This window comes from Anomaloglossus baeobatrachus, chromosome 8, assembly GCF_048569485.1.
Source record: "Anomaloglossus baeobatrachus isolate aAnoBae1 chromosome 8, aAnoBae1.hap1, whole genome shotgun sequence".
Lineage (NCBI taxonomy): Eukaryota > Metazoa > Chordata > Amphibia > Anura > Aromobatidae > Anomaloglossus > Anomaloglossus baeobatrachus.
In genome coordinates, this window is record NC_134360.1 from 22130600 (window position 1) to 22144919 (window position 14320).

At 42.2% G+C, this 14320-nt stretch overlaps 1 protein-coding gene across 10 annotated transcripts in view; it reads right to left on the reverse strand.

Moving 5' to 3' along the window:
* CADPS (calcium dependent secretion activator) overlaps nt 1–14320 on the reverse strand; it is a 657127-nt gene that overhangs the window by 177428 nt on the left and 465379 nt on the right. For all 10 annotated transcript variants that reach the window (XM_075321362.1, XM_075321365.1, XM_075321364.1 and 7 more), the window contains one exon: nt 1–107. In XM_075321362.1, the coding sequence (XP_075177477.1) occupies nt 1–107 (107 nt within the window). The remainder of the gene's footprint in view (nt 108–14320) is intronic.

Below are 14320 nucleotides of genomic sequence, written 5' to 3' on the forward strand. Positions count from 1 at the left end.
CTCGGCATGATGCTCTTCGTTTTGCTGGAGTACTTCAATGACAAGCTCCGCCAGTCTTATTGTGTCTTCTAACTTTTTGGCAGGAGTTACTAAGCGACCTACATTTTCTGAAGTACAAGAAGATGAATTAGAACTCAAGTTTTTGGGATATTTGTTTGGTTAGTCAAATTCCAGGATATTGGACAAATTTTTCTAATATCATGCAAGATTTCCAAAAAAAAAAGAGGCTACAAATTAATAGGAAATATTAAAGAAACTCTAAGTTCACAATTATTATTTGTTGAATTTAATAAACAGTGCTCCAGCTTTCTAGTCTTCCTTGTGGAACCCCAAATTTGTCCACAACTTTTTATTCTACATATTGTACCTAGAAAAGTGTATATACTGTAGGGAGATTGCTGAATCTATTGTAATCATGTTGGGTTTTATACTGTAATTTCTATGTGAGAATATTTCGTTAAATTTCTACTATATCTTCCTAATTCACCAAGCTCATTATTTTTGGAGTGTGTTTTTGGATTTGAATGATATCCGTAGGACAAATCTTTCAGTAGATTGCAGACAAAATATGTACCGTAATTGGCTTTATCTTATAAGGAATAACAAGCAGTGCCCAATAGACACCATATAAGCCATAAAAGACATGTTTCAATATGTAAAATTTGCTACATTTTTTTTAAATAAAGAGGATTGCACACAGCATAAGTCACAGAGGTAGTGCCCTTGATGTGAAAATTCTTGGATGGTCTTTATATTCACTGCTTGTCACAAAGAGAATATTACAGGCATCGTCAACTGTCATGACGGCATCAGTATATTGGAAATAATAGATTCTGTCATTCTGTCTGCTAACTGCTGTGATGTCTGTGATCAGTGCAGGGAGACTCAGGCATCAAAACACAGAGTTAGGAAGGCTAGCAAGAGTTCATCTCTGCTGGACTGCTTGTTAGTCTCTTTGATCACATGCCGTGGTGGAGGCAGGCACGTTCGCTCCCCTCCTATATATGCTGGCTGGACTATTCCATTAATGCTAGCTATAGCTTACCTATACTGGTCTAGTGAGGTGTTGTGCATTATTGCAGTGAGTGGTTGTGGTTTGAACCCTTGTGGTCTCTTTGTTGCTGCTTTCCTGTTCTTGCTTTTCTCCTTAAGGGTGCTTTACACGCAGCGACATCGCTAGCGATTGCTAGCGATGTCACAAGCGATAGCACCCGCCCCCATCGTTCGTGCGACATGAGGTGATCGCTGCCGTAGGGAACAATATCGTTATGGCAGCATCACACGCACATACCTGTTCAGTGACGTCGCTGTTGCTGCCGAACAATCCCTCCTTCAAGGGGGAGGTGCGTTCGGCATCACAGCGACGTCACAGCGGTGTCACAAAACCGCCGCCTAATAGAAGAGGAGGGGAGGAGATGAGCAGCCGGACATATGCCGCCCACCTCCTTTCCGGTGACGCAGGTAGGATGATGTTCGTCGTTCCTGCGGTGTCACACACAGTGATGTGTGGTGCCGCAGGAATGACGAACAACCTGCGGAATGAAACACCAACGACATTATGATTTGGAGCGATGTGTCAATGATCAAAAATTTTGGCCGTTTTTGCGATCGTTGATCGTCACTCTTAGCTGTCACAAGCTGCGATGTCACTAACGACGCCGGATGTGTGTCACAAACACCTTGACCCCGACAATATATCATTAGCGATGTCGCAGCATTTAAAGCACCATTTAGTTTCTTACTGTTTATTGCTGCAACTTTGCAGCGTGTCTGAGTTTTGGTTTTCCACCGTTGGTCTATAAATGTGTTTTCATCACACTCCTGCCCGCTTCCTTCCCTTGGGGAGTCGGGAGGTTATAGATTAGATCTCATCAGGAGAATAGTAAGGCATGGCACTCTGGTGTCTTCACCTTCAGCGGTAATCTGGAGGTCAGGGATAGTCTAGGGTCCCCTACTATGAGTTCCTTGCTCCTGTTCCGTGCAATCCTGCAGTCACATCATGACACCCTTCCTGATTTGACTGATGTTTCACAGGTTGGGATATGTGATCACAAGCCAACTTAAAGGAGGCATCTGGTGGATGCATAGTGAAGGAATGTATACTGGTTTTGGCTTTATTTATGCAAAGCACATGCACCGGATATGGACAGAGCTGGTTTGTAATAACGTATCCTACCTATGGAAAATGAATCAAGCCAGAATGGGACGGCATTACTCGATAAGCCAGTGTGACTCTTCAAGGAAGTGACACCAACATCTCAAGCCAGAAAGAGATAGTGTGTCTCTTTAAGCCAGCATGACTCTTCAGGCAAGTGACTCAACCTCCATGACTCCATACTGCTAATTAGCAAGCAGATCCTGCTGTGTCTAACCTTTTTTTTAAAAAAACAATACAGCAAATGTTTAGAAAATCAATTTCTTCCAGTATATGGCTGTGGCCACGGTGGCACTTTACGGGTGTAATTTGTCCTAACAACTTTTTTTTTCCAAAAAACATCCTTATTCCTCTTCATTAACTTTGTCTAGTATTACAGCTTTGTGTAACTTTTGAACTTCTTGCTTTTTGTCTGCACTAGTTTTGAAGTCAGTTGCCAATGAAATTTATTGGCATTCAATCAACTAATGAACAGCTGGAGCACTGATATTGTAAAACATAATAAGAAGTCACTTAAAGGGTAACGATCATTTAAAAAAACCTGACATACCATAGCGAAATGTTAGTGACCAGTTTTGATCGGTGAGGATTTGGGTGCCGAGACACCGGTCAATCAGTAAAATGAAGAAGCCGAAGCTCTCAATATTATTTCTGATTGGCTCTGCCCATATATTCAAAGATTTATATTTTCTTTACATCTCTCGTAGAGCAAAAAAAGATCTTAAATGGCAATTTTAGCAACCATCAGAGGTCTTAACACCCAAGTCCCACAGGTCAAAACTTTTACATGTCTCTATAGTGCTTCAGACGTTTTTTTAAAATGATAGGTACTCTTTAAGAAAAAAGTTCAAACTTTTTTTGAAACTTATAAACATTAACATTATCATGCAGAATGTTATGTAATAACAATGTTATTTTGTGCTGACATTCAGATTGGAAAATGCTGCTGGTGCTGGACAGATCTAGACAGAAATGGACATATCGAGAAGGAAGTGCTTGGAAGCCGATGTTGAAACTAAGCTATGCAAACCACCAAGGCGCTGGAAGACAACAACAAGGCATCTGTATACATTGTGAATCCGTCCAATGCCCAAGTGGTTCAAGGAGGAGAGGTTGGGGAAAGGAGACTAGGCTAAACAAATCAAATGAAGTAAAGCCGATACAGTACTTGGACTTGGTTTAGGCATGCCTTTGAGCCTTTGATTTAACATGTTAGCCTGGGTTTGACTGGGTGGAGGCACAGGTGATGGCTTTGGTTTAGGCCGATGAACTGGTCATGCATGGCGGAGAAAAGAGTACAAAGTAAGGAGGAGTGAGAATATACATAAAGATGAAAGGACCAAGCGTGTCAAAGAAAAGACAGTGGAGGTGACAAAAGAAACAAAATAGCAGATTATCTACGTAATCTCTAGTTACAGAAAACAAAAATTGCTATGTCATAAAAAACTACAAGTTATACTCAAACACCACAAAAAGATACAGAGGTAGATTTATGACACCAAGTTGTTATAAAAAAAATACTGCAAGTCTCCGCAACTTGCTTTGTCCACAACTGGGTTTCATAAATGTCCCTCATGGTGTCATCTAGCGGGGCAGTATGGAGGGATACAGTTATCAAAGGGGATGAAACTATACCACTTGAGTGTCATTGTGAATGTTGACTCATGTCATTCACAATTAACCTTACAACACAACAGAAAACAGGGAAATGTTCTACTGGGACATTTCAGATGATTCAGTTAGTCATTGGTTGCCCCATACTTTCATCGGACGCTAATAACCAAGCTTTGCTATCGAAAAGGATGATCCACGATAAATAGAGCCTCAAGCAAGTTAACAAGTGTGCTTTCCAAATTCTGACACGTCGGCCATATAGAACTTGGCGAAGAACACTTAGTTGGTTATGATATTGTATTTTAGTTCAGTATCAGCTGGTATTGATAAATCAATGAATAGAGCAACATAATGTGATAGCATAGTATGCCCTGACCAACTGTATCTGTATCCTTAGGACAAAGATACTGTTATACACAATGGAGGACCAAGAAGCTGAAATCATACTGTGTGGAAGACTATAGGGTATGATACTGTGTAGACGGGATACTTATATATTATATGTGGGAGATACTGGGGGCATCACAGTGTGTGGGGGACTGTCAGGGAATTTACTGTGAGGGGCATCATTCTGTATCAATTATACTGTGGGTGGGGGGCTGTGAGACTTTCAAACTGTATGGTGAGGCTTTGAGGCGTTATACTTTGCATAAGGGACACTTGGGCAGCGTAATGAGTGGGGATCATCAGACTTTGTAGGGGGCTATTAAATCAAAGAGAATATGTTGGTCCATAATTGTACATCAATTGTTATCACTGACCAAAGTCACCATATCATGAAACATTTTCAACAAATTGACTCTGTTCATAAATATAATACAACATTCATAAAGGCTTAGGGTGGCTTTACACGCTGCGACATCACTAGCCGATGCTAGCGATGGCGAGCGTGATAGCACCCGCCCCTATCGTTATGCTATGTGAAGATCGCTGCCGTAGCGAACATTATCGCTACGGCAGCGTCACATGTACTTACCTGCTCGTTGACATCGCTGTGACCGGCAAACCGCCTCCTTTCTAAGGGGGCGGTTCGCTCGGCGTCACAGCGACGTCACTAAGCGGCCGCCAAATCAAAGTGGAGGGGCGTAGATGAGCGGGACGAACATCCCGCCCACCTTCTTCCTTCCTAATTGCTGGCGTGTGGCAGGTAAGGAGAGGTTCCTCATTCCTGCGGCGTCACACGTAGCGATGTGTCCTGCCGCAGGGACGAGGATCAACTTCGCGCAAGCGACAGCAGCGATAATTGGGAGAGGACCCCCACGTCAATGAGGAACAATTTTGGACGTTTTTGCAAAGATCCAAAATCGCTCCTAGGAGTCACACACAACGAGATCGCTTCAGCGGCCGGATGTGCGTCACAAAATCTGTGACCCCAACGAGATCACTGTAGCGATCTCGTAGCGTGTAAAGCCCGCTTAAATAGACCAAAATTTTATGAATACATAAATGTTTTTATTGTGCGCAATATGGACAAGATCACACAGACAGTGATGATTAAAATCAACACACAACCAAGACAGTGACAGTGCGGATGAGACAGGGCATAATATATTGCTATTGCAAATGAAAAATACGCATAGAGTAGCTATACAAGAAAATTCATAGAACCATTGTAGGGTTACATTATTTGAGATCAGATGACCAAAAGCAATGATCTACCACCACTATATAATAGTGTAGAGTTTGTAGAACATGAGTTCATGCAGCATCACAATATTAGTAAAGGCTGCTTTACATGGTACGACCGATTGTGCAATTTCACAATCGATCGTACCCGTCTCCGTCCTTTTTGCGTCACGGGCAAATCGCTGCCCGTGGCGCACAAAGTCGGTAACCCCCGTCACACATACTTACCTCTCGTGCAACCTCGCTGTGGGCGGCGAACGTCCACTTCCTGGAGTGGGAGGGACGTTCGGCGTTACAGCGACGTCACACGGCCGCTGGCCAATGGAAGCGGAGGGGCGGAGATGAGCGGGACGTAAACATCCCGCCCACCTCCTTCCTTCACATAGCCGGCGGCGGCCGCGTGACGCAGGTGAGCTGCTGTTCATCGTTCCCGGGGTGTCACACGGAGCGGCGTGTGCTACCCCGGAAACGATGAACAACTAAATTAAACGATATTATGGAACCTAACGAGCAGTACACGACTCACGATTTGTGAGCGATACTGCGTCGCTAGGAGGTGTCACACAGGCCGGCATCGCCAGCGATGCCGGATGTGCGTCACAAAAACCGTGACCCCGACGATCTATCGCACGATAGATTGTCTGGTGTAAAGCAGCCTTAAGTCAGATAGGCATTACATAGTAATGATAATAGTTATAAACAGACCCAAGGTCATGTAATATTAGATATAATGTCTACAGTACTAAAGTAAATACCTGGTATCAAGTGCTGGTATCGACTACCCGTATATTACCAAACCAATTAGATAATGCAGTTAAATACTGCTTAGTAGATGCTGCCCATGGAGATGATGAAAAAAATCCAAAGGATGGCAGATCAGGGTGCTCCCATAATGGATACCCACCAGTAATGCCCTGACCAAACATACCGCCCTGCACCTCGATGCGCGTTTCGCAGCAGCTTCGTCCCGATGAATGCCTTTATGAATGTTGTATTATAATTATGAACAGAGTCAATTTGTTAAAAATGTGTAGGGGGCTATAAAGGCATAATACTATGTGGGGGACTGTGGTGGCGTGAAACTGTGTGTAGGAGATTGTACTGAGTTGGCATCATACTGCATGTGGGTGGGATTGTGGGGGCATAATTCTGTCTGTAGACTGTGAGTGCATTATAGTGTGGGTCAGGGAGCTGTGGGGAAATCATTCTGTATGAGGACTATGGGAGCATCATACTGTACAGAGGTTATCGTTTGTGAGATTTCTAAGGGGGCATCATACTGTTTGGGTGGACTTGGAGGAATTATAATGTGGGGTGCTATGAGGATATCCTACTTTGAGGAGTGACTGCAAGGTCATCATAGTCTGTGTGTAGGGGGTGATTTTTTGAGGGGTAATGTCTTGTGTGGGGGGGCTGTGAGGACATCGTTCTGTGTGGGGAACAGTAGGGTCATCGCATCTGTGTGTGGGGGGAATGTACTGAAGTGGTATCATATTGTGTGTGTGTGTGGGGGGGCATCATTCTTTGAAAAGGGCTGTGAGGGTATCATTCTGTGTGGAGGGCTGTGAGGGCATCATTCTTTTTAGAGGGCTGTGAAGGCCTTATACTGTGTCTTGGGAGTTGTAGGGGCATCATACTTTGTGGGCATCATCACAATGCATGGGGTAAATTCTGTAGGGACATAATACTCTGTCAGGGGACTAGAAGTAGACGTATTTCATTACTAGGAACAATTTGCAGTGATTCTGTTTCTTTCCTAAATTTTAAAGTTGAGAGGAATGTCCCATATATTCACATTGACAGGAGATTACACCTCTAACGATAAATGCTCATTATTCCGAGTCTATAACTTGATTTCACACAATGCAGAATATTACAATACGAGGTTTACCAAGCACGTGGCATAAGCATTGTTTTTCACTTGACTCCTCTTTAATTCTCCGGATTTTCCATATTGCACTACAAATTTCGAGCTAAGACTGCAGCAGTTGTCACTGTGACCCATGCATTTGTCTTATATCCCCTTTGTCTAATTTAAACATGTATAACATCTGTCACTATTCAAAATGTGTGCTTTCTAATTGTTTCCTGCTTCTTTAATTATTTTCAACGTGAAATACTAGTGGTTCTCATATTGTGGCTTGAATCAAACAGCCTCGAATCATGCCAGCTTCACCAAATATGTTCTCTGCTCTCCCAAATGTTAGAACGCAGCGATCAGAGTGTGACCCATCTGTCATACAGTTTGTAATATCAGCAAAGCAAAATGATTTAGAGATGAAAATAGTCTTCTTTGCAGAGCGAACACACAAAACAAGCACCGACTCCGTCAGTCTGAGGGCTGTATGCTCGTGTTGACTAGCACAAATATTATGTCTTGGGCTGTCCATGCATCTGTACATACAGGTATCGAAATAGGCAAGTCCCAATAGGTCATATGACATTATTCATTGTGTTACATGAAGAATAATAGGGGATGCCTAGATTTGACGTTGATGACCTATCCTTAGCAATCTTTATCACATTTATGGGGTCTGACACATGGCACCCCTATCTATTCGTGCTGAGTGCCCATCTGATCTATCCATAAGTTTGGTCAAGTATAATGCCTAAGCAACCTTTTTGATATTAATTGTGTCTTTATGTATCTGATGTGGAACTGTATATAATTATTCTTGACCAACTTAATCAAGACCGGCAATTTTTTCGACAGTCTTGATAAGGGGGTGTGCAGGATTCCGAGCCTCCTAATGAATGAGGAGCATGTGACAAGGTTATGTGCCTCCGTGCAAATCTTACTCTGGTCATAACTTAGACAAACTGTAGCATCAAACCTCTACCGTGCCCCTATTTTGGTCCTATTCATCAAGACCAGCAATTTTTTCGACAGTCTTGGTAATGGGGTGTGTAGGCTCCTGATTCATTAAAGGGGTTATCCACTACTTTTACATTGATGGCCTATCCTTAGTATATCCTAAGGATAGGCCATCAATGTAAAAGTAGTGGACATCCCCATTAAGAGCCAACTAATGAACAAGGTTGTGTGCCTCCATACAAATCTTACTCTGGTCTCCGACTGTAGCAACATTTCTGGCACAAGGAATGTTACAGCTCATCATGACATAGACAAACTGTAGCATCAAACCTCCAATCCCCCTCCGTCCCACCCAAACTTTGCGTTTTTTCTAAAGTCGTGAAAACATTCAGAGTTACACAAAAATGTATACTTGACACTGATCTCTCCTTCACCTTCCACATACCATCTCTTGCCTGCTCCTGTCACTTGCACCTCAAGAACATCTCTAGAATCCACCCCTTTTTCACAATGGAAATGACAAAAACCCTCACTGTGGCCCTGATCCACTCCCGCCTTGACTACTGTAACTCTCTATTAATTGGTCTCCCCCTAACTAGACTCTCTCCTCTACAGTCCATCCTTAATGCAGCAGCCAGGGTCACCTATCTGGCTAAACGCTACTCGGATGCCTCTGCTCTGTGCCAGTCATTGCACTGGCTGTCCATATATCACAGGATCTAATTCAAACTGCTTGTTCTCACCCACAAAGCTCTCCACAGTGCGGCACCCCCAACATCTCCGCTCTCATTTCTGTCTATCACGCCACCCGTTCTCTACGCTCTGCAAATGACTTTCGACTAACATCCACACTAATTTGAACCACCCACTCCCGGATCCAAGACTTCTTCCGAGCTGCACCAATCCTCTGAAACGCTCTACCTCAAGAAGCTAGGACAAATCAAAACTTACTCAGCTTCAGACGCACCCTAAAAACGTATCTTTTTAGGGCAGCCTATCACACTCCCTAGCCGAACTAAATTCACATAGTCCCTTCACGCCTTCTCAGAACATAACCCCACGTCAAACTCCACTGCATCCAAATGCATCTCAAGGTTCTGGCCTATTGGTCCAGGAAGCCATTATCTATCTCCAGTTCCGTGAGATGGCTGGATTGTCATTGTAAATAGGCACTTGTACCTTGCCCCCCTATCTCATTGTAGATTGTAAGCTCTCACGAGAAAACGGTGGTCTTTTTTCCCTGTCTAATTATTGTATTTTCTATAACTGTTACTTGTTTGTATATGATCCTCCTGAATTGTAAAGCGCTGCGGAAAATGTTGGCGCTATAGAAATAAAGATTATTATTATTATCTTTGTTCACAGGCAGACATGACACACTGCAATTCAGAATTATTGTGACATGTTATAGCAGTGATTAGGTGGTAAAATCTTTTATTATAAAAACATGCTATATATATATATATATATATATAGTACAGACCAAAAGTTTGGACACACCTTTTCAACTCTAGAACAACTATAAAGGGGAGACTTTGTGCAGAAGACCTTCATGGTAAAATAGCTGCTAGGAAACCACTGCTAAGGACACACAACAAGCAGAAGAGACTTGTTTGGGCTAAAGAACACAAGAAATGGACATTAGACCAGTGGAAATCTGTGCTTTGGTCTGATGAGTCCAAATTTGAGATCTTTGGATCCAACCACCGTGTCTTTGTAGAAAAGGTGAACGGATGGACTCTACATGGCTGGTTCCCACCGTGAAGCATGGAGGAGGAGGTGTGATGGTGTGGGGGGCTTTGCTGGGGACACTGTGGGGGATTTATTCAAAATTGAAGGTATACTGAACCAGCATGGCTACCACAGCATCTTGCAGCGGCGTGCTATTCCATCCGGTTTGCGTTTAGTTGGACCATCATTTATTTTTCAACAGGACAATGACCCCAAACACACCTCCAGGCTGTGTAAGGGCTATTTCACTAAGAAGGAGAGTGATGGGGTGCCACGCCAGATGACCTGGTCCCCACAGTCACCAGACCTGAACCCAAACGAGATGGTTTGGGGTGAGCTGGACCGCAGAGTGAAGACAAAAGGGCCAACAAGTGCTAAGCTAATTAGTTATTATACTTCATTTTATATATATATATATATATAAATATACACACACACACACATATATATATATATATATATACACATACACACAGTATACATTATATGTGGAACAAACAAGTAAAAACTAAACAGTCTAGTATAAATGGTAATACTAGACAGAGAGGGGGGGATGCAGCTGCAGTTTCTCATGCAGTTTTTTTGTGAACCAGCATTAGGGGAAACAGAGTAGGAGATCAACTGATGTGGACACCTTTTCCGAGCAGCCATACTACTGGGGAGCCAACCAGCATGTGGCATGGTATATGTGGAGCACGGCACATGATCCACCTCTCTCTAACCTTGTCTATCTGCATAAGCTTAGATGTAGAGGAGGACCTGTGCAGGAAAGAGTTCCAGCTGGCACTAGCCCCAACCCAGGAGTCCGGCAGCTGAGGAATTGGCTGAGGATTGTCAACCGTATAAAGGGTGAATGTAGAAGGGTGCAGTGGAGAAATAATCGCCAATGTAACTTTATAAGAAAGAAGAGGAGGATGGATCATATAGGAGAAGAGAGAGATCTGGTGGGTCATAGAAACTGTATGAAAGGGTACAGGGCTGTAACTGGCTTTAGAAAAAAAAGCATATTTTGCACAATTTTCTTTGATACCACTATAATTTGTTGTAGTGACTTAACAACACAAATGGATATGGCTTGACAAAGTTTGGGGGTGGAGCCTAACTAAATCTTAAAACTAATAGTCATCACAGTGAGGATGAAAGTATGTAGATAGCAAGTACTGAGGTACACTGTGTAATTGTAGTGTGAGCAACATGGCTACGACATGTCTACAGTATGTATGTAATAAGTAAATGATGTGTGCAATCTCCAAAGTATGTATGGAACATTTCATTGATGTGTATGCTACATGTCTGCAAAGTCACTGGGAGGTGAGCAGGGTGGGGGATGAAATGTTTGGCCTTACACACCTGCCGAGGAGAAGTGAGTAAAGCAGGACTAACCCTATAATGTGAAATATGTGTGTAAAGTGTCTAATGTGTGAGAGGCATGTCATATCTGCATTATGTATGTATGTGAGAGTAACAGGTGTGTCCTGTGTCTAATTTGTGAGTGACATGTTTGTGTCATGTATGTAATTGTGACATGTGTGTGTCATGATGTGTTTGAGTGACATGTGTCATATATATGTCATGCAGTGTGTGTCACATGTCTAATGTGTGAGTTTCCTGTATGTTATGTATGTAATGTGTCTAATGTGTGAGTGGCATTAATGTGTCATTTATGTAATGTGGGATATGTGTGAGTATTGTGTGTAACGTATGTAATGTGTTTAATGTGTGTGTGACATTTGTGTCATGCATGTAAGGTTTGTGTCACATGTCTAATGTGAGTGACATGTATCCATCATGTATGTAATTTGAGTAACATTTATGTGTCATGTATGTAATGGGTGGTATGTTTGAGTATAGTGTGTAAGGCATGTAATGTGTGTCATGTGTTCAATGTGTGAGTGATATGTGTGTATTGTCTGTGTAATATGGGAGTGATGAGTATAATTGTAATGTATATATAAGTATATATATATATATATATATATATGTATATAAGTATATATAAGTATAAAGTATAAGTATAAGTATAAAAGTATATATATATATATGTATATATAAATATAAGTGTAATGTGTGAGTGACATATTACATGTATGTAACATGTCACGTGTCTAATGTGTGAGTGACACATATTTGTCATGTTTGTAATGTGTGATATGAGTGGAATGTGTAAGGTGTGTAATGTATATATTTTGCGTGAGTACTAATTTGTTATGAACAGCCGGGGGAGTCACTCAGATATCCCGCAGCTGTTTGCTGATTTGTCACAAACACGACTACTCTCTAATGCCCCCTTTGTCGGCAGGCCACTTTTGGTACTGCAGGACAATGCATAAAATGAGGCTGCTGAGCTAATAATGCCAAAAATTGGAGGTCTCACAGCAAGGGTAAATGTATATATCACCGATTCCCACTAATGGAATATATATATATATATATATATATATATATATATATATATATATATATATATATATACCTCGGTACCCTTAATGATAGCACTCCAATAATTCTATGCAATAATAATTACGCTGCCACCACCCAGCTTTTCGGGATAGCTGGGGACCCATTTTAGATAGCATAAGGCCCTTCGGGTTTTTGGATTCATATATAAAGCATGAGGAAAGAAACTATTAAATTTTATATATTTAATCCGAAAATAGGCAGTGTTTAAAAAAATATACAAGAATTTACAAGAGGGAACAATACAAATACAGTATAGACAGTTACATAAAAATAAAAGGTATAAACAGGAAACTTACTAAACTCGTGCCATAGAAGTGACGTCTGAATTTAGGGAGGGAGGGGCTCCAAGAGAAGAAGATGGCATAATCGGCCAGCATCACCCTTACTGATGCCCTCCAGTACTGAGTGTGAATATTTTGTCATGAGCCAGATCAGACACCCCATACTTTGCACTGATGAGGGTCAAGCACCCCGAAACACCGTGTCTGCAAATTGGGATTCTGATCTGGCATACAATCCTAAGTCATATGCAAAGGATTGTTAAAAATCCACATTTGACTTTTAGGATCGCCACTTCCAATAGGTGGCGCTGCGCTAGAGTTTGTCTCCTTTCCTGGAGAGACAATTTGTATATTTTGTGTGTCATGCATATAATGTGAGTGATATGTATGTCGTGTATGTAATGTGTGAGTGTCATGTATATAATGTGTGAGTGACATGTATGTGTCATGTGTGTCATGTATGCAATGCACTGAATAATACAACTTAATTGCATAATCAGGCTTTCTTTTCATCATCTCTGCTTGCTGACATTTATTGGCAGCTTTTAGTTTTTACCTGCATGTGCTATACCCGTGCCCTGGTCATGTGCTGGACTCACAGCTACACAGCTCAATACATCACACAGGTTTGAGCATTGTCAGTTGTAGTCTGGGTTCACGTGTAGCTGCAGTTTGCTAATCCCCGCGTTGCGATCCTGGGTGCCTTTTTTTAGCTTAAATTGCTGCATTTTTGTGATATTTTGAGATCTGCAGCTTAATGTACGAGGTCCCTGACTGCTGGAAGCCTAAAGGGATGCTCTGTTAATCAATGCTAAGCAATTAATGGCAAGGACTTGTCGGTGCTGAATCCACTCGCACCCTGTCCTCGTGTTTTCTAACATCGGAGGCGCTCTGTATTAATCAGATAACACTTGTCCTCCTGTAACGCTGGAGTCACAGAGTTTGATGGAAACATTTCTGACATTTCCCATTCCCGGGAATTGAAGAAAAAGCTCATTTTAAGGGTTATGATATAAGAAAATAAAAGACCACTGATCAGATCAGATTTTGTGGATGTGAAAATGCTAAATCTTTATTTTTGTTAAATTTAGATAAAAATAAATGGCAAATCCTACATATTTAATAAGGGAATGATCCCTGGCGGCCAGACTTCCAAGTGCGGTGAAATTGCAAAAAAAAGAGCAATTGCACAATTGTTTTTGGGTTGTTTTATTCCCTGTGCTCACTATATGGTAAAACTGATGTATCGGTGTGATGCCTCACGACGATACGAATTCGTAGATACCAAACATGTATCACTCTGATCAGCAGAAATGCTGTGTTCCTGTGAGGGCTGGCGCTCTGTTGGCTCTCACAGGAAGTTAGGCTCATAGCGTCAGGGGTCATCAGCTGACCCGTCGCTACAATGGCAACACCATGGCTCCCCGTGATATGGTTGGCATGGTATGATCCCCACCGCGGCAATTTAAATCGCGCTGTCGTATTTTGACAGCATGATCTAAGTGGTAAGCAGGCGTGGGTGGATCTCTGATCCACCCGTGCCTGTTAGCTGCATGTCTGCCGATCGGATCAGCAGACATGTGAGGAAACTACCGTGGTATTGCCACCGGAGCCAGCGGTAACCAGGGGGGAGGTGAC